General features: G+C 42.4%; 1 protein-coding gene across 1 annotated transcript in view; it reads left to right on the top strand.

Annotated features, from left to right (window-relative positions):
• LOC134760231 (uncharacterized) overlaps nt 1-18,095 on the top strand; it is a 19,358-nt gene extending 1,263 nt beyond the window's left edge. Inside the window, exons 2-3 of the mRNA XM_063716327.1 lie at nt 8,948-13,975; nt 17,810-18,095. Of these exons, the coding sequence (XP_063572397.1) occupies nt 13,020-13,975; nt 17,810-18,095 (1,242 nt within the window). The 5' untranslated portion in view covers nt 8,948-13,019. The remainder of the gene's footprint in view (nt 1-8,947; nt 13,976-17,809) is intronic.

Here is an 18,095-nt window from a genome sequence, read left to right as displayed (position 1 = left end):
TAGGGGTTGGTGGTAGAGTTTGGGGCTGGGGTTAGGGTTGGGGGTTATGGGGATAGGGTTGTGGTTAGGGGTTAGGGCTAGGGTTAAGGGTTGGGGTGAGGTTTAGGGTTGGGGTCAGGGTAGGGTTAGGGTTAGGGTTAGTGGTTAACTTTAGGGGTTAGGTGTTAGGGCTAGGGCTATTGGTAAGGGTTAGGTTTAGAGTTAGGTCTTAGGATTAGGGGTTAGGGGTAAAGGTTAGGGTTGTTGTTGTGGTTAAGGTTAGGGTTACAGGTGTGGGATTACAGTCGTGAGCCATGATGCCTAGCCTCCCCATCTTGAAAAATTGGCATATATGGTCCAAATAAATTACCACATTACTTCAAATAAATAAAACTTATTATATAAGTCCTAATTAATTAGTGAAGGGGTGATTATCCTCATTGCTTCAACAGTTAGCAGTAGAATTTGGTCTGTTCTTAAACCTACAAATAATAAATGGTGTTTCATAGTGGGTTGCTGTATTGTGAGTGAAGTGCTCCCATCCATTAAGGCCCCCATACCCAGTGCCTGATATTACTGTGGTTAATTTTTTTTATTTCGGTAGGTTTTTGGGGAATACAATGGTTCTTTTTTTATTTCAACAGGTTTTTGGGGAACAGGTGCTGTTTGGTTACATGAATAAGTTCTTTAGTGGCGATTTCTGAGATTTTTGGTGCACCCATCACCCAAGCAGTGTACACTATACCCAAGATGTAGTGTTTTATCCCTCACTGCACCCACCCCACCACTCCTAGCCTTTCCCCTAAGTCCCCGAAGACTATTGTATCATTCTTATGCCTTTGCATCCTCATACCTTAGCTCCCACTTATGAGTGAGAACATACAATGTTTGGTTTTCCATTCCTAAGTTACTTCACTTAGAATAATGGTGTCCAGTTTCATCCAGGTTGTTGTGAATGCATTCTTTCATTCCATCTTATGGCTGAGTAGTATTCCATGTTAAATATATATACCACATATTCTTTATCCATTTATTGATTGATGGGCATTTAGGCTCGTTTCAAATACTTGCAGTTGCATATTGTGCTGCTATAAACATGCATGTGCAAGTATCTTTTTCATATAATGACTTCTTTTCCTCTGGGTAGATACCCAGGAGTGGGATTCCTGGATCAAATGATAGATCTGCTTTTAGTTCTTTCCAAAATCTCTTCACTGTTTTCCATAGCTGTTGTACTAGTTTACATTCCCTCCAAAAAGTGTAAAAGTGTTCCCTTTTTACTACATCCATGCCAACAGCTATTATTTGTTGATTTTTTGATTATGACCATTCTTGTAGGAGTTAGGTGCTATTGTATTGTATTGTGGTTTTGATTTGCATTTCCCTGATAATTAGTTATGTTGAGCATTTTTACATGTGTTTGTTTGCTAGTTGTATATCTTATTTTGAGAATTGTCTATTCATGTCCTTAGCCTACTTTTTGATGGGTTTTTTTTTTTCTTGCTGGTTTGTTTGAGTTCCTTGCAGATTCTACATATTAGTCCTTTAATCAGAAGTATAGATTGTGAAGATTTTCTCCCACTCTGTAGGTTATCTGTTTACTTTGCTGATTATTTCTTTTACTGTGAAGAAGCTTTTTAGTTTAATTAAGTCCCATCTATTTATCTTTGTTTTAGTTGAATTTGCTTTTTGGGTTATTGGTCGTGAAGTCTTTGCCTAAGCCAATGTCTAGAAGGGTTTTTCCAATGTCATCTTCTAGAATTTTTGTGGTTTCAAGTATTAAAGTCCTTGATCCATCTTGAGTTGATTTTTTTATAGGGTGAGAAATGAGGATCCACTTTCATTCTTCTATGTGTGGTTTTGCCATTTATCCCAGCACCATTTGTTGAATAGGATTTTCTTTCCCTGCTTTATGTTTTCATTTGCTTTGTTGAAGATTAGATGACTGTTAAGTATTTGGCTTTATTTCTGGGTTCTCTATTATCTTCCATTGATCTATGTGCCCATTTTTATAACAGTACCATGCTGTTTTGGTGACTATGGCCTTATAGTATAGTTTGAAGTGGGCTTCTAGATTTGTTCTTTTTGCTTAGTCTTGCTTTGGCTATCAGACTCTTTTTTGGTTCTAGGCTTTTATTACATTAAGGTATGTCCCTTCTATGTCTTTTTTGTTTCCATATGAATTTTTCTGGTTCTGTGAAAACTGATGTTGGTACTTTGATGGGGATTGCATTGAGTTTGTAGATTGCTTTTGGCAGTATGGTATTTTCACAATATTGATTTTACCTATCCATTAGCATGGGATGTGTTTCCATTTGTTTGTGTCTGTAATTTCTGTCAGCAGTGTTTTGTAGTTTTCCTTGTAGAGATCTTTTGCTTCTTTAAGTATTCCAGATGTAATTAAGATTTTGTCTGCAAATATTGCACACAATTGACAATTATAGGAATATACTATTATAATTATAGGAATTATAATATTCCTAAGGTTTTTATTGCAGCTATTGTAAAAGGGGGTGAGTTCTTGATTTGATTCTCAGCATGGTTATTGTTAGTGTATAGCAGAGCCACTGACTTGTGAACATTAATTTTGTATCCTGAAACTGCTGAATTCATTTACCAATTCTAGTAGCTTTTGGGATGAGTCTAGGGTTTTCTAGGTATATGATCATGTCATCAGCAAAGAGTGACAGTTCGACATCTTTACCGATTTGGATGCCGTTTATTTCTCTTATCTGATTGCTCTGGTGAGGACTTCTAGTACTGGGTTGAATAGAAGTGGTGAAAGTGGGCATCATCGTCTTTTTCCAGTTCTCAGGGGGAATGCTTTCAACTTTTCCCCATTCAGTATAATGTTGGTTGTGTGTTTGTCATATATGGCTTTTATTACCTTAAGGTATGTCCCTTCTATGTCGATTTTCCTGAGGGTTTTAAACATAAAGGGATTCTGGATTTTGTCAAATGCTTTTCCTATGTCAGTATTCCTGAGGGTTTTAAGCATAAAGTGATGCTGGATTTTGTCAAATCCTTTTTCTGCAGGTATTGAGATGATCATGTGATTTTTGTTTTTAATTCTGTTTATATGGTGTATCACATTTATTGACTTGCAGATGTTTAACCATCCTGCATCTCTGGTTTCTCTTCAGATCGTATACATCTTTCGCCTTTGATGGTAAATTTTATTTGCCAAGTTGGGTTGCCTAAACACTCTGAATGTGTCTGTGAGGGTGTTCCTTGATGAGATGAACATTTGAATATGTAGACTTAGTAAAGTAGTTGCCCTCCTCAATGTGAGTGGGCCTCATCCAATCCATTAAAAACCCAAATAAAACACAAAGGTAGAGGAAGAGAGAATTCACTCTCTTTGTCTGATGATTTCAGAGCTGAGACATAGATTGAAGTCAGACGTGGACTGTAACTTATGCCATCAGCTTTCCTGGTTCTCAAGACTTTAGGCTTTGACTGGGACTCCAACATTGGCAGTCCTGGTTCTTCAGCTTGCTGACTGCAGGTCCTGGGACTTCTTCGCCTCCATAACCACATTAGCCAATTCCTTACAATAAACCTATATATATTCATGCAACTGATAAATACTTTGTTGTTACAGATTTGGCTACCATGTTCTTTTTGTGCCTATTTTAACAGAGTCTCAGTCATAGCCTGCCTTCATCTCTGAAGGGACCAGGCGACCCACGGAGTGCCTCGGCAGCCTTGTCATTGCATGCAATCTTCACAGACAAGATCTCACTGCAACCACCTTTCTACAGGAGCACAGTTGTGACATTATACTGATGACATCATTCTCAGAGAAAATTCATTTTACACACTAAGGACACACAGATACAAGGAGGCTTACACAAAGGGAATGGACCTTTCCCTAACACACTGGTGCAAGGCCCTGCCACTTTGCTTCAATTCCTGAAAATTCCTTGGTAAACATGGGGCTGCCCTATTCCTGAGACTTTCAAAAAATAGTTATTGATCCTCTCAGCATCCACAATGTTAATACAAGCCCAACAGTGTTTAATTTGTGTTTTGTTTTTTGGAGGCACAGTCTTGCTCTGTCACCCAGACTGGTGTGAAGTGGCACGATTTCATCTCACTGCAGCCTCGACCTCCTGAGCTCAAGCAATTCTCCCATCTCGGCCTTCCAAGTAGCTAAGACTGCAGGTGTGTGCCACGACACTCAGCTAATTTTTTTTTTTTTTTTTTTTTTTGGTAGAGAAAAGATCTTGCTATGTTACCCAGGCTGGTCTCAAACTCCTGGGCTGAAGCGATCCTCTTGCCTCGGCCTCCCAAAGTTCTGGGGTTATAGGTGTGAGCCACTGTGCCCAGCCCTTTAATTCTTCACTTGGGGTTCAGGTGACAACATATTTCTTATTTACAAATCTTACTTAATCTCACTGATGCTGTCATTGGCAAACTGACCCACCTTGAAAGAAGCCTCCTTCAACAAGTCTGGAATCTGTCCAAATTTAAATTAACAGGTGCCCCTATGAATATCCTCAGAGAACACACTGTGGATGCTTTAGCAACCTCTTCTCATGCTTCCTGAAGTATCTGGGTTGCATATGGTGGCCATAAGTAGTCCATTGGCTTCTGATGTAAAAAACAAACCTGCCCCTTTTGACCCTGTGCTGTACAGCATCAGGGCAGTGATTGCTGACCACATACTGGACACTCTGGAAACAGAGGGCTCTGCATCCATGTCCACGAGTCTTCATGCCTATCTGGTCATCAGGCCTTGGGAAGTAGCACCCCACAACCTTGGCACAGCTGCAGAGACCTCCTTGCCTCAGGATGGAGTCAAACCTGGACCCCCTACCATCTCATCTGCAGGAAACCCTGGCCTGCTTCATCCTCAGGCTGTGGTGCTGGAAGTCACCCGTCTCTGAGGCCCCTCGGGATCGACTGAGTGACCAGCAGTGAAGTTCATCCACCTTCTGAATGAATGCCATCATCAGACATTATGGAGCTCAGTGGGATGCTGCTGCCTTCCCTCCCTTAGCTAGGATGTCCCTGATAAAGGATGACACCCAAGCCTCAGCATGACCGGCCAAACTTGAGGTGGTCATCTCAGCACTGATGCTGGGCCAACAATTAGCCCCATTTGTAAATTTTTACAAACTTTTTGGCAATTGCCAAGAATTGTCCACCTTCCCTCCTCATTGAATTGAAGAAACTTCTTGTCTAATGGATACTCAGAATACAATCAAGGTAACATGCCTTTTTTTTAACCAAGGACATAGTACGGATCTCACAGGGACACTCCTTATCCCCTGCAGAGTTCCAGACACTACTGATGGTGACCAAGGCAACATTTCATCAGAAAACACAGTGCTGGGCTTGTGAAAGTGTCCACTAGAGCTTCCACTGCCCCTATAGGCTGCAGGCAGCTGCTTTAGTTGAGAGATAGACTGAGCTCCTCAAAGAATTCCTATTTAAGTTACAAAGCAGTGAGTGGATGCCCTGCTGGGTTCCACTGTTGTCCCAGGCTTTGATTACTCTAAGTTCATGCTTCTTAGGAAAGTGCACTTTTTACACCAATGCTACACAGTTCCCTCAGTTGCCTTTACTGGACATCAAGGAGTTCACATTTTTGACAACCATTCAGTCCTGGACTGTCCAGGGGTGGAGGTAGCTCCACACAGGAAGCTGCCTGCTGCTTGTGAATCAGTAATATCAGACTTGCCCAACAACTCACTGGAGACATGAAAACCAATGCATGGGGAATGCGTGACGTCACCCAAATATTTATGAACACGCTTGTGCTGCCAGAGGCCCCAGATCTCTAAACCAATGCATGGGGAATGCATGACATCACCCAAATATTTACCAACACACTTGTGCTGCCATGGACCCCAGATCACTTTTCCTGTGTCCTGCTAAATAAATGGGGGCAGTAGCTTTGCATTGGCTTCCACATTACATTACTCATAACTGTGGCCTTCCTAATCTCTCATGTCCCTAAGCACTTATTACAATGTCTCAACAGCTTTCTCTCAGCCTCTCAAAATATTAGTCATCATGAAAATAAATGTCTGATGTTAAAACATCGGGGTCAATTGTATTTTGGCACCTAAAATTTCATGCAGCACCCCACCATGTCCTCAGCCTAATGGCTTCATGCCCCCACCAGACTGCAAAACTCAATTAGTCAAGCAGATCCCTGAAGGGACCAGGGTTTACCCCACCCTCTGATTTCTACCAAGTCTGCCTCCCACACCCACTATTCCAGAGTGCAAACCCTGGGTAGACCTGCATAAATGCAGTGTCATCCCCCGCTGGGCTGAGTATGTGTGATGAGTAAATTACTGTGAATTTCGTCTGCTCGGTGTTTGTTGTGTCTGCAGCCATTCCCAGACTTCTAGGGCAAGAGTAGCTTCTTCACCAATGGGGTGAACAGGAAGGAACCCAACTAGGAATTGCCTTTTTTAAAAAAATCACTTCCCACCCTCTTAATTATGTAATGCATGCATTTTTATAGCTTTTTTTCTCATTCCATTACCTGAGGTCAGCCACTGATATTTAATCCATCCTTAGCCTCGGAGGAGGGCAGAGGAACACTGGTCATATTGATTTCTCCAGCAGTGACATGGTTTCCTCCTGTGCCACTCAAGTTATCTCCTTCTTTAACTTGATGCTCAGTAAGTTGCATTTCACTCATCTTTGCAGATTGTTAGGAAGGTGAGAATCAGCTTTCATTTTTGATGTTGCCATAGAGAAGACTCCATGGTAATGTTTATTCGCACAATCAACTTTTTCTTTTCCCCCAGAAATTGCAAATTCTTATGTGAGAGACAGCTTTCTGGAGTCTGCAAACATAGATTATCGTCTCTCTTTTGATGGCAAACTTCTTATATCCCCACCAACAATAAGATACTTACATATAATTTTGGCATGTCATATTGATTGCCAACTACAAGTAAGAACATTCCTTGATTTTAAATCTAGACTAATTATGAAAATTTGTGTAGTCACAAAAAATTATTGTGTACAAATTTATAGACCTTAGGATTAAATGAGTTACTATTAACTAATATTTATTGTGCAGTTAGTGTATGGCAGAAGCTTACTATGTACTACTTCATTTTATACTTAAAACGATATTCTATGCAAAATGCTATAATTTCCCCGTGCCTCCAATTTGGACATGTTAAAACTGGGTCTCATAAAATTTTCACCCCAGAGTTCTCTGCTTAGTAAGAAGTAGAAGGAAGTCTAAACTTAAGTCATCTGATTTCAGAGCCCATATAGTTAAATGCTCTAAATGCAGCTTCCCATGGTGATGATGACTATTAGAGCCTGCCACATATGATGTAGGACAGTGCTTCCCTGTAACGTGCACAGGATTCCCGTGTTGATGGTGACTATGAGAGCCTGTCAGATACGATGTAGGACAGTGCTTTCCTGTAACATGCACAAGATTCCCGTGATGATGGTGACTATGAGAGCCTGTCACATACGATGTAGGACAGTGCTTCCCTGTAACATGTCCAGGATTCCTGTGATGATGGTGACTGAGCCTGTCACATATGATGTAGGACAGTGTTTCCCTGTAACATGCACAAGATTCCCATGATGATGGTGACTATGAGAGCCTGTCACATATGATGTAGGACAGTGCTTCCCTGTAATGTGTGCAAGATTCCCGTGATGATGGTGACTATGAGAACCTGTCAGATACGATGTAAGACAGTGCTTCCCTGTAACATGCACAAGATTCCCATGATGATGGCGACTATGAGAGCCTGTCACATATGATGTAGGACAGTGCTTCCCTGTAACGTGTGCAAGATTCCCGTGATGATGGTGACTATGAGAGCCTGTCACATATGATGTAGGACATTGCTTCCCTGTAACACACAAAAGATTCACCCGGGGATCTTATTAAAATGCAAATTCATAGACCACACTTTGACTAGCTAAGACAAGAGCATTTAAATGGATGTCCAGGTGACAGTGCTAAGATCCTACTGTTCATGTGGGCACTGGCTCACCATATTAATGAAGCTTAGGACCTCCAGTCCATGCTGGAAAAGAAATACAGATACATAGGATGTGACTGTGCATATGGAATATCTGTTATGTTCTCGACATTGTACTAGACACTAGAGATAAAAAGTCAAATATCCCTTGCCTGTATCTGAAAGGAGCTTCCTACACAGTGGCTTCTGACTGCTGTGTATATTTTCTCTTCTGTCCTGGGTGGGTGAGCTCTATCTCAACGTTGGTAACTGAACACTGCCTAGTGGGTTTGACGGGGGAGACCATAGCTGGCTGTGCTACCACATAGCTATGACCATAGCATGTCTCATGTTGCCATTTCCCCCTTGTCGAAAGGCTCCCTCCAGTATCATACATGCTCCCCATTATTATAAATTCTTCCTCCTTGCACCAAATGTTCCTAAATCTTGCAAAGATAAAAACATAAACCACATTCTCATCATATTAGTTATAAATGATGAAAGTTCCTTTTATTTCTTTTTTGTTTCTTGCGACGGAGTCTCACTCTGTCCCCAGGCTGGAGTGCAGTGGCGCAATCTCGGTTCCCTGCAGGCTCCGCCTCCCAGGTTTATGCCATTCTCCTGCCTCAGCCTCCCAAGTAGCTGGGACTACAGGCACCTACCACCACACCTGGCTAATTTTTTTGTATTTTTAGTAGAGACGGGGTTTCACCATGTTAGCCAGGATGGTCTTGATCTCCTGACCTTGTGATCCACCAGCCTCGGCCTCCCAAAGTGCTGGGATTACAGGCATGAGCCACCGCACCCAGCCCAAGTTCCTTACTTTTCATGTGTTTAATATTTTCTCCCAATTTATAGAATATATTGATTAAGAATAAATGTTAGCCATGCACATCTATTACAAACTTCATGATATACTTTGCTGTTTTTAAATTTCTTATACTCATAAAATGTGTGTTCTGGACTCACGTTGGCTTCCATTTCTTCCCTCTGGCTTCTATTAGTTTAGGCTATGAGCAGAGATGGACGAGGTGACTACTGCAATGGATCAAGGCTATGAGCAGAGATGGACGAGGTGGCTACTGCAATGGATCAAGGCTATGAGCAGAGATGGACGAGGTGGCTACTGCAATGGATCAAGGCTATGAGCAGAGATGGACGAGGTGGCTACTGCATTGGATCAAGACTATGAGCAGAGATGGACGAGGTGGCTACTGCAATGGATCAAGGCTATGAGCAGAGATGGACGAGGTGGCTACTGCAATGGATCAAGGCTATGAGCAGAGATGGACGAGGTGGCTACTGAAATGGATCAAGGCTATGAGCAGAGATGGACGAGGTGGCTACTGCAATGGATCAAGGCTATGAGCAGAGATGGACGAGGTGGCTACTGCAGTGGATCAAGGCTATGAGCAGAGATGGACGAGGTGGCTACTGCATTGGATCAAGACTATGAGCAGAGATGGACGAGGTGGCTACTGCAATGGATCAAGGCTATGAGCAGAGATGGACGAGGTGGCTACTGCAGTGGATCAAGGCTATGAGCAGAGATGGACGAGGTGGCTACTGCAGTGGATCAAGGCTATGAGCAGAGATGGACGAGGTGGCTACTGCAGTGGATCAAGGCTATGAGCAGAGATGGACGAGGTGGCTACTGCAGTGGATCAAGGCTATGAGCAGAGATGGACGAGGTGGCTACTGCAATGGATCAAGGCTATGAGCAGAGATGGACGAGGTGGCTACTGCAATGGATCAAGGCTATGAGCAGAGATGGACGAGGTGGCTACTGTAATGGATCAAGGCTATGAGCAGAGATGGATGAGGCAGCGGCTGTAATGGATTAAGGCTATGAGCATCTTGTGAAGTAGGATGTTAAATCTGTAAATATCAGAATGAATCCAAACTTACCAGTTCAAAACTGGATTGTAAAATAGCTCAAAAAAGACTGAAAACACAGCTCTACACATTAGGAGGCTGAGGCAGCAGATTGCTTAAGTTCAAGAATTGCAGACAAGTCCAGGAAACATGGAAAAACCGTCTCTACAAAAAAAAAAAATTATTTTTAATTAGCTGGGTATGGTGATATGAGCCTGTGGTCCCAGCTTTTCAGGAGGCTGACGTGAGAGGATTGCTTGAGCCCAGAAGGCAGAGGCTGCAGTGAGCTCTGATCACGCCACTGCCTAGGTGACAGAGTGAGACCCGTCTCAAAAACAAACAAACAAAAATAACAAACAAAAACAGCTCTAAACGAAGGTGGCTAGAAAAGTAGCTCAAGTTGTTCCTGTCTGGTTAAACACAAACATAAATGAACTACTTATGTGCCCCAGTGGCTTCATAATGCTGAGAGCAAAGTCAATTATTCTAGCAGGTTCTAGAAAACTTCATCATATCATGGGGTTCAATGAAAATATCAAATCATAAATATAATAATCAAATCTGAAAGTGAATCTAGTTTCAAAGACCTCAGAAGCCACTGTGTAGGAAGCTCCTTTCAGATAGAGACAAGGGATTATCTGACTTCTCTATCTTTCAATAAGAGAAGATTATTTCAATATTTGAATTAAGATTATTTCAACATTTTAATTGAAATAAGATTATTTCAACATTTGAAATAAATAATAAATTTGATTATTTCTCTATCTTTCAGATAGAGACAGGGGATTTTTTGACTTCTTATCTCTGTTGTGTAGCACAATGTCCAGAACACAACAGATATTCCATATCCATAGTCACATCCTATGTATGTGTATTTCTTTTCCAGCAAGGACTAGAGGTCCTAAGGTTTGTTTATATGGTAAGCCAGTGCCCAAATGAGCAGGAGAATCTTAGCACAGTCACCTACACACTCATTTCAATGCTCTGGCCCCTTATCCAGGCTAGTCAAAGTGTGGTCTATGGTTTTGCATTTTAAGGGATCCCCGGGTGAATCTTGTGGCTGTCAAAGGAGGAGAAGCACTGCCCTCAAAATATAGAAAAGGTGAACTAATTTATCCTGGCAGGCTGGCTATTTATTTGTGTATTTATTTATCTTGTTGATGGGAAAATTCAAATTGACATACACAATCACCCCCATAAGGATTTCAGGTAAAAAACAAAGGTTTAGATATCAGATGTGTTTTACAATTACCACACCAGTCTTTTTACTACAGCATCTAGTAGCACATTTCCAATAGATTTAGGTGAAAATTTCTATCTCATGAGCCTTCTGTCAGTGTTTTTAAAATTGGATTCTCTATTAGTGGCCATATTGAATCTCTTACAGGCATCTCACTCAAACTGCAGTCATACTTTCCAATAGGCCCCATAAAAATCCTTGTTCTGGAGCAATCTAATATATTTATTCACCTCTTTAGACACTTAGGTAAGTATAATAATACAAGTTTTGTGTGTGTTTGTGTGTATTGTGTAGCTTGTGGCCTCGCCCAGTTTCTGCAACACCCGAAGCTGATGCAAGTTTAATGTAAATAACGTCCAGCAATGTTAGAAATGTTGACTTCTATGAGCCCATCAGGAAAAAAAGGTGAATGTTATTGTAGAGGAAATTTTCATTCTGGAAAAAATGCATACTGTTTAAATATTACTTTCATGCTTTCTGCAGATATTATACACAGATATTATATTCCAAGTGTTATGTTTCAAAGTCTTCAAAAATAGAAAATACATTTTATATTTCTAGCCGAAAATAATAACAGTAATTAGCCTACCTTTGGGGAAATGTGATAAAAATACTAATGAACATCACAACTCATTTAAAAGCATAAAATGTGCAATGATTTAAACTACATGTTCTTTCTATGAATCTGCATAGAAATATAGACACATTTGATGAATGCTATTTAAAGTCTGAGTGCTTTGGTAAATGATTCATCTATAGGTTGAAGGGATTACTTTTATCTGCCTTCATAGTGAGAATTAGATTTCTATTCTTTATAAAGCAGGGAATACAGATTGTGCATGGATTAAAAGCATTCAATCCTTAATAATGATGGTAGCTGCACTGCAGAAAAGAAAGCCTGTCAGAATAACGTATTCAGTTTTACATCATAATCAGAGGTATGTCGATCTCTGTTGAAGGCAGAATTAAAAACGCCTTCAACATTTTTAAAATAATAGATGAAAAACATCTCAAAGTCACTTTTAAAATTTGAATTGATGATTCCACATAACAGGAAAAGGACCAAGAACATCTTAAATACTTCACTATGGAAGTGATGTTTTAAGTGCAATTTCATCAAGGAGAAGTTTTTCCAGAAAGTCTTTTGACCTCAGTAAGAATCTTATTTACTCTGGTAAATAGTTTCTAGTAAAATGAGAAAGACTTGATTTTTTAAAAACAATAAAAAATTTACATGGTTTAATCTAATGTTGTGATTTCGAAAGTACTACTTGTGCCCTTATAGTTACGCATGTGTATTTATACGCATTTTCTTGGCTCATTCAAACGCCAATAAAATACTTTACTATCCAGGCCCCTTAAAAGCCAAATTAATTTCTAAAAGTGAGGATTGTATGTATGCTGTGAGGTGTGCGCAGGTGTATGCGTGTGATGTGTATGTATGGTGTGTGTGTGTCTGTGTGTGTAGTAGGTTCATGGGGTATGTATATGTGTGTATGGTGTGTATTGTGGGTGTTATGTGTGTATACTGTGTGTAGTTTGCGGGTGGTGCATGGTGTGTATATGTGCTGTTTGTGATGTATGTGTGTGTGGTGTGTATGTGTACTATGTGTGGTGTGCGTGTGATATGTGTGTGCAGTGTGTGGTGTATGTGATGTGTGTGTGTGGTGCTGGGTGTGTGTGCTCTGTGTGTAGTGTTTGATGTGTGATGTGTGTAGAATGTGTGGTTTGTGTGTGTGCACACTGTGTGTGGTGTGTGTGCTCTGTGTGTGTGTGATGCTATATATACGTGTGCAGTGTGTGGGGAGTATGTGTGGAGTGTGTGTTTGACGTGTGTGGGGAGTATGGGATGTGTGTGGTGCTGTATGTGTATGTTGTGTGTGTAGCAGATTCGTGTGTGTTGTGTGTGTGCCGTGTGTGGGGGGGTATGGGTGTGTGCACATTGTGCGGTGTGTGTGGGGATGTGTGCACGTGTGCACATGGTGTGTGTGCAGTGTGTGTGGTGTGTGGGTGTGTGTGTGTGCACATGGTGTGTGTGTGGTGTATCAGGGGTGTGCGTGTGTGCACCTGGTGTGTGTGCGGTGTGTGTGGTGTGTGTGGGGGGGTGTGCGTGTGCACATGGTGTGTATGCAATGTGTGGTGTCTGTATGTGGTGTGTGTACATGTGCACGTGGTGTGTGTGCAGTATGTGGGGGGGGGTGTGCATGTATACATGGTGTGTGTGCAGGGTGTGTGGTGTCTGTGGGGTGTGTGTGCGTGTGTACATGGTGTGTGTGGGGGGGTGTGTGCATGTATACATGGTGTGCTGCGTGCAGTGTGTGTGGTGTCTGTGTGTGGTGTATGTGTGGGGCGTATGTGTTTGCATACATGGTGTGTATGCAGTGTGTGTGGTGTGTGTATGTACACATGGTGTGGCGTGTGAAGTGGGTGTGTGTGCAGTGTGTGGTGTCTGTGTGGGGTGTGTGTGCACATGTGTGTGCAGTGTGTGTTGTCTGTGGAGTGTGTGCACGTGTGTGTGCATGTGGTGTCTGGGGTGTGTATGCGTGCACATGGTGTGTGTGTGGTGTGTGTGTGCACATGGTGTGTGTGCAGTGTGTGGTGTCTGGTGTGTGCATGTGCACATGTGTGTGCAGTGTGTGTGTGTGTCTAGGGTGTGTGCATGTGCAGATGGTTGTGTGCAGCGTGTGTGGTGTCTGGTGTGTGTGCACATGGTGTGTGTGCAGTGGTGTCTGGGGTGCGTGTGCATGTGCACATGGTGTGTGGAGTGGGTGTGGTGTGTGTGTGGGGTGTGCATGTGCACATGGTGTGTGTGCAGTGTGTGGTGTCTGGGGTGTGTGCGTGTGCACATGGTGTGTGTGCAGTGGTGTCTGGGGTGTGTGTGCATGTGCACATGGTGTGTGGAGTGTGTGTGGTGTGTGTGTGGGGTGTGAATGTGCACATGGTGTGTGTGCAGTGTGTGGTGTGGTGTCTGGTGTGTGCGTGTGCACGTGTGTGCAGTGTGTGTGTATCTAGGGTGTGTGCATGTGCAGATGGTTATGTGCAGTGTGTGTGGTGTCTGGGGTGTGTGCACACGGTGTGTGTGCAGTGTGATGTCTGGGGTGCGTGTGCATGTGCACATGGTGTGTGGAGTGGGTGTGGGTGTGTGGGGTGTGCATGTGCACATGGTGTGTGTGCAGTGTGTGGTGTCTGGGGTGTGTGCGTGTGTACATGGTGTGTGTGCAGTGGCTGTGGTTTGTGTGCAGTGCGGGGGGGCGTGTGTGTGCGTGTGCACATGGTGTGTGTGCAGTGGGTGTGGTGTCTGGGGTGTGTGTGTGGTGTCTGGGGTGTGTGTGTGTGCACATGGTGTGTGTGCAGTGGGTGTGGTGTCGGGTGTGTGTGTGGTGTCTGGGGTGTGTGTGTGTGGTGTCTGGGGTGTGTGTGTGTGCACATGGTGTGTGTGCAGTGGGTGTGGTGTCGGGTGTGTGTGTGGTGTCTGGGGTGTGGGTGTGGTGTCTGGGGTGTGTGTGTGTGCACATGGTGTGTGTGCAGTGTGTGGTGTCTGCGTGTGGGGTGTGTATGCGTGTGTGTGGGGAAAAGAAAGAGATCAGACTGTTACTGTGTCTATGTAGAAAGAAGTAGACATAAGAGACTCCATTTTGTTCTGTACTAAGAAAAATTCTTCTGCCTTGAGAGGCTGTTAATCTGTAACCCTACCCCCAACCCTGTGCTCCCTGAGACATGTAATGTGTCAAGTCAAGGTTAAATGGATTAAGGGCTGTGCAGGATGTGCTTTGTTAAACAAATGCTTGAAGCCCGCATGCTTGTTAAGTCACCACCACTCCCTACTCTCAAGTACCCAGAGACACAAAACACTGCGGAAGGCCGGCCACAGGGACCTCTGCCTAGGAAAGCCAGGTATTGTCCAAGGTTTCTCCCCATGTGATAGTCTGAAATATGGCCTCATGGGAAGGGAAAGACTTAACTGTCCCCCAGCCTGACACCCATAAAGGGTCTGTGCTGAGGAGGATTAGTAAAAGAGGAAGGCCTCTTTGCAGTTGAGGTAAGAGGAAGGCATCTGTCTCCTGCTCGTCCCTGGGAAATGGCATGTCTCCGTGTAAAGGCCGATTGTATATTCCATCTACTGAGATCAGGGAAAACCGCCTTAGGGCTGGAGGTAGGACATGCTGGCAGCAATACTGCTCTTTAAGAAATTGAGATGTTTATGTATATGAACATAAAAAGCACAGCACTTTTTTCTTTACCTTGTTTATGATGCAGAGACATTTGTTCATATGTTTTCCTGCTAACCTTCTCTCCACTATTACCCTATTGTCCTGCCACATCTCCCTCTCTGAGAAACTCCCGATAATGATCAATAAATACTAAGGGAACTCAGAGACTGGTGCCGGTGCCGGTCCTCCATATGCTGAGCGCCGTTCCCCTGGGCCCACTTTTCTTTCTCTATACTTTGTCTCTGTGTATCTTTCTTTTCTCAAGTCTCTCATTCCATCCAATGAGAAACGTCCACAAGTGTGGAGGGGCAGGCCACCTCTTCACGTGTGCACATGGTGTGTGTGCTGTTTGTGTGGTGTCTGTGTGGGGTGTGTGTGCACATGTGCACATGGTGTGGTGTGTGCATTGTGTGTTATGAGTGACTGCTTCTCTTAGTATGTGGACATCAGTCTTCCAGACCAGCTTTCTCCGTGTGTCTGGGAACATAAGAAACAAGTTTCTGCAATTATTGTTACACAACTTTTCCCGAGAGGGACCAAATCTCTGTCGTGAGTGGGTATCTGCGTCATTGCAGGAGGGAATGTGATGTCCTGGCTTGGTTCACACCCTCTGTGGGTTTAGGCAGGGTTCCTGCTGGATCCCTCACTGTGGCCAGAGAGGGAGGGCTCTGTTTAACCACAGGGAAGCAGAAGAGGACTGGTGTGTGGGAAGACAAGGTAATCATAATGGTATTAATAATAGTGGTAATAATACTGTTTTATACATTGTATATGTCATAAGGATTTTAACTTTCATGTAACATAATTGTTGTAAAAATGTCCCCAGTTTGTTTCGTGCTATTTACCTGGTGTTGAAATGTGTAAGAATTTATGTTTTAGGTATGTTAGGTTTATTCCTTTTTATATGGTTTCTGTTTGAAATTTTGATTTCAGAAGACATTCATTCTCAAGGTCGTAAAACACACACACATCTAATTTTTTTTTTTTTACATTTAATACTGTAACTTTTATGTAAGGTGTGGGACCATGATTCAATTCTATCATTTTATATTCTCAAATCATTACCCAATATTTTAATATCATAAATGGAAAAATCGCTGTTTTGTGGGTTTAAAATGTTACCCTGTTACTAAAGGAAATTATACTCAATTTCTGTGTTTTTAATTCTCTTTCATTAATGTGTTTATTTTTGTACCATTTCAAATTTGTTTAATTTTCAATAGTAATAGCAATCTTAAATATAGTAAGTTTTATAATATTGGGTCTCGTGTGTGTGTTCAATATATGGATTTAAAATCACATTTTCTTGTTCAAAAATATTTTTTAGAATTTTTATTGGAAAATGATTTACAGCAAACTAAAGATTTAATATTGAGTCCTCTCATCCAGAATGTGACATGCAAATTCCTCAAACCTCCTTTAATGCCATTTAGTCAAAATTAATATGTTAAATCAATATAAATTAGTATAAATGAGTATAACTAATGATTAAAATAAATTAATGTGTTTGGCTCCACGTTTCTGTCTTCTGCCTTCTATCACTGATGTTTTATTGCTATCCTTGTTTTCTATAGTTTCTTTTGTTATGTCTTTTTCTGTCTTGTGATTTGAAAAGTATATGGCACATTGTAATGTTTTAATTTTTCTAATTTTTTGCTTTTAATTTTAACTAATTTTTTTAGAAAAGTGCAGGTTCACAGCTAAATGGAGCAGAGTACAGACTTCTCTTATGTCCCTTTCCCCACACACAGCCTCCCCACTACAGCTTCCTGCCTCACAGGAGCACACCTGTGACAACCAGGAACCTACCTTGACCCTTCATTATCATTCAAAGCTTACAGTGCACATTCATGTTTACTCTTCACATTGTACTTTCTGAGTCTTGACAAAACTATAATGGCAATGGGATATTATTCACTGCTAACAGGAGATGATCTAACAAGCCACAAAAAAAATACATGGAGGAAACTTAAATGCATATTGCTAAAAGAAGCAGCCAATCCGAAAAGTCTACATACTGTTCGATTCCAATTATGTGACGTTCTGGAAACGGTGAAACTATGGGAACAGTAGAAAGATCAGTGGTTGCCATGGACCAAGGGGAAGGAAGAGATGGACACAGAGCATAGAGAATCTTCACGGCAGTAAAACCATTCTGTATGATACTATAATGGTAGATATATACATTTTTCAAAATCTTTTAATCCTTTAAATTATGTTTTTTTTTTTTTTTTTTATGGAGTCTTGCTCTGTCTCCAGGCAGGAGTGCAGTGGCACTATCTTGGCTCACTGCAATCTCCGCCTCCCGGGTTCAAGCAAGTCTGCCTCAGCTTCCCGAGTAGCTGGGACTACAGATGTCCACAACTATGCCTGGCTAATTTTTAGTAGAGACTGGGTTCACCATCTTGGCCAGGCTGCTCTCGATCTCCTGACCTCGTGATCCACCTGCCTTGGCCTCCCAATGTGCTGGGATTACAGGCGTCAGACACCACGCCTGGCCATTTTTGTTTTAAGAACTGCAGACATGCTGGGTCTCCTAGAAGTTTGGTACATAGGATAAGCCAAGGCTTCCTTCAGGAACAGGTTCTCCACCACGTCGCTGCTCAAAGGCTCAGGGCATCCCCAAGTTCGTGTGAAGCCTGCCTGCCATGTCCACAGCCCATGCCGACCCCTCCTGAAGCCACTGGAATGCTTGTTCCTGCGCATGTGATAACTCCAGACAGCTTCAGCCTTGCAGGACAACTATGCGCATCTGGCAGCAGTGGCCAGAGGGCCCATAGAAAGAAATTGGAGATGAAACCAGATGCTGTGAGAATACTTTGTTAG

Source organism: Pongo abelii, chromosome 16 (genome assembly GCF_028885655.2).
Source record: "Pongo abelii isolate AG06213 chromosome 16, NHGRI_mPonAbe1-v2.0_pri, whole genome shotgun sequence".
Taxonomy (NCBI): Eukaryota; Metazoa; Chordata; class Mammalia; order Primates; family Hominidae; genus Pongo; species Pongo abelii.
The sequence above is the reverse complement of the archived record's forward strand: the minus strand, read 5'-3'. Positions and strand labels throughout refer to the sequence as shown.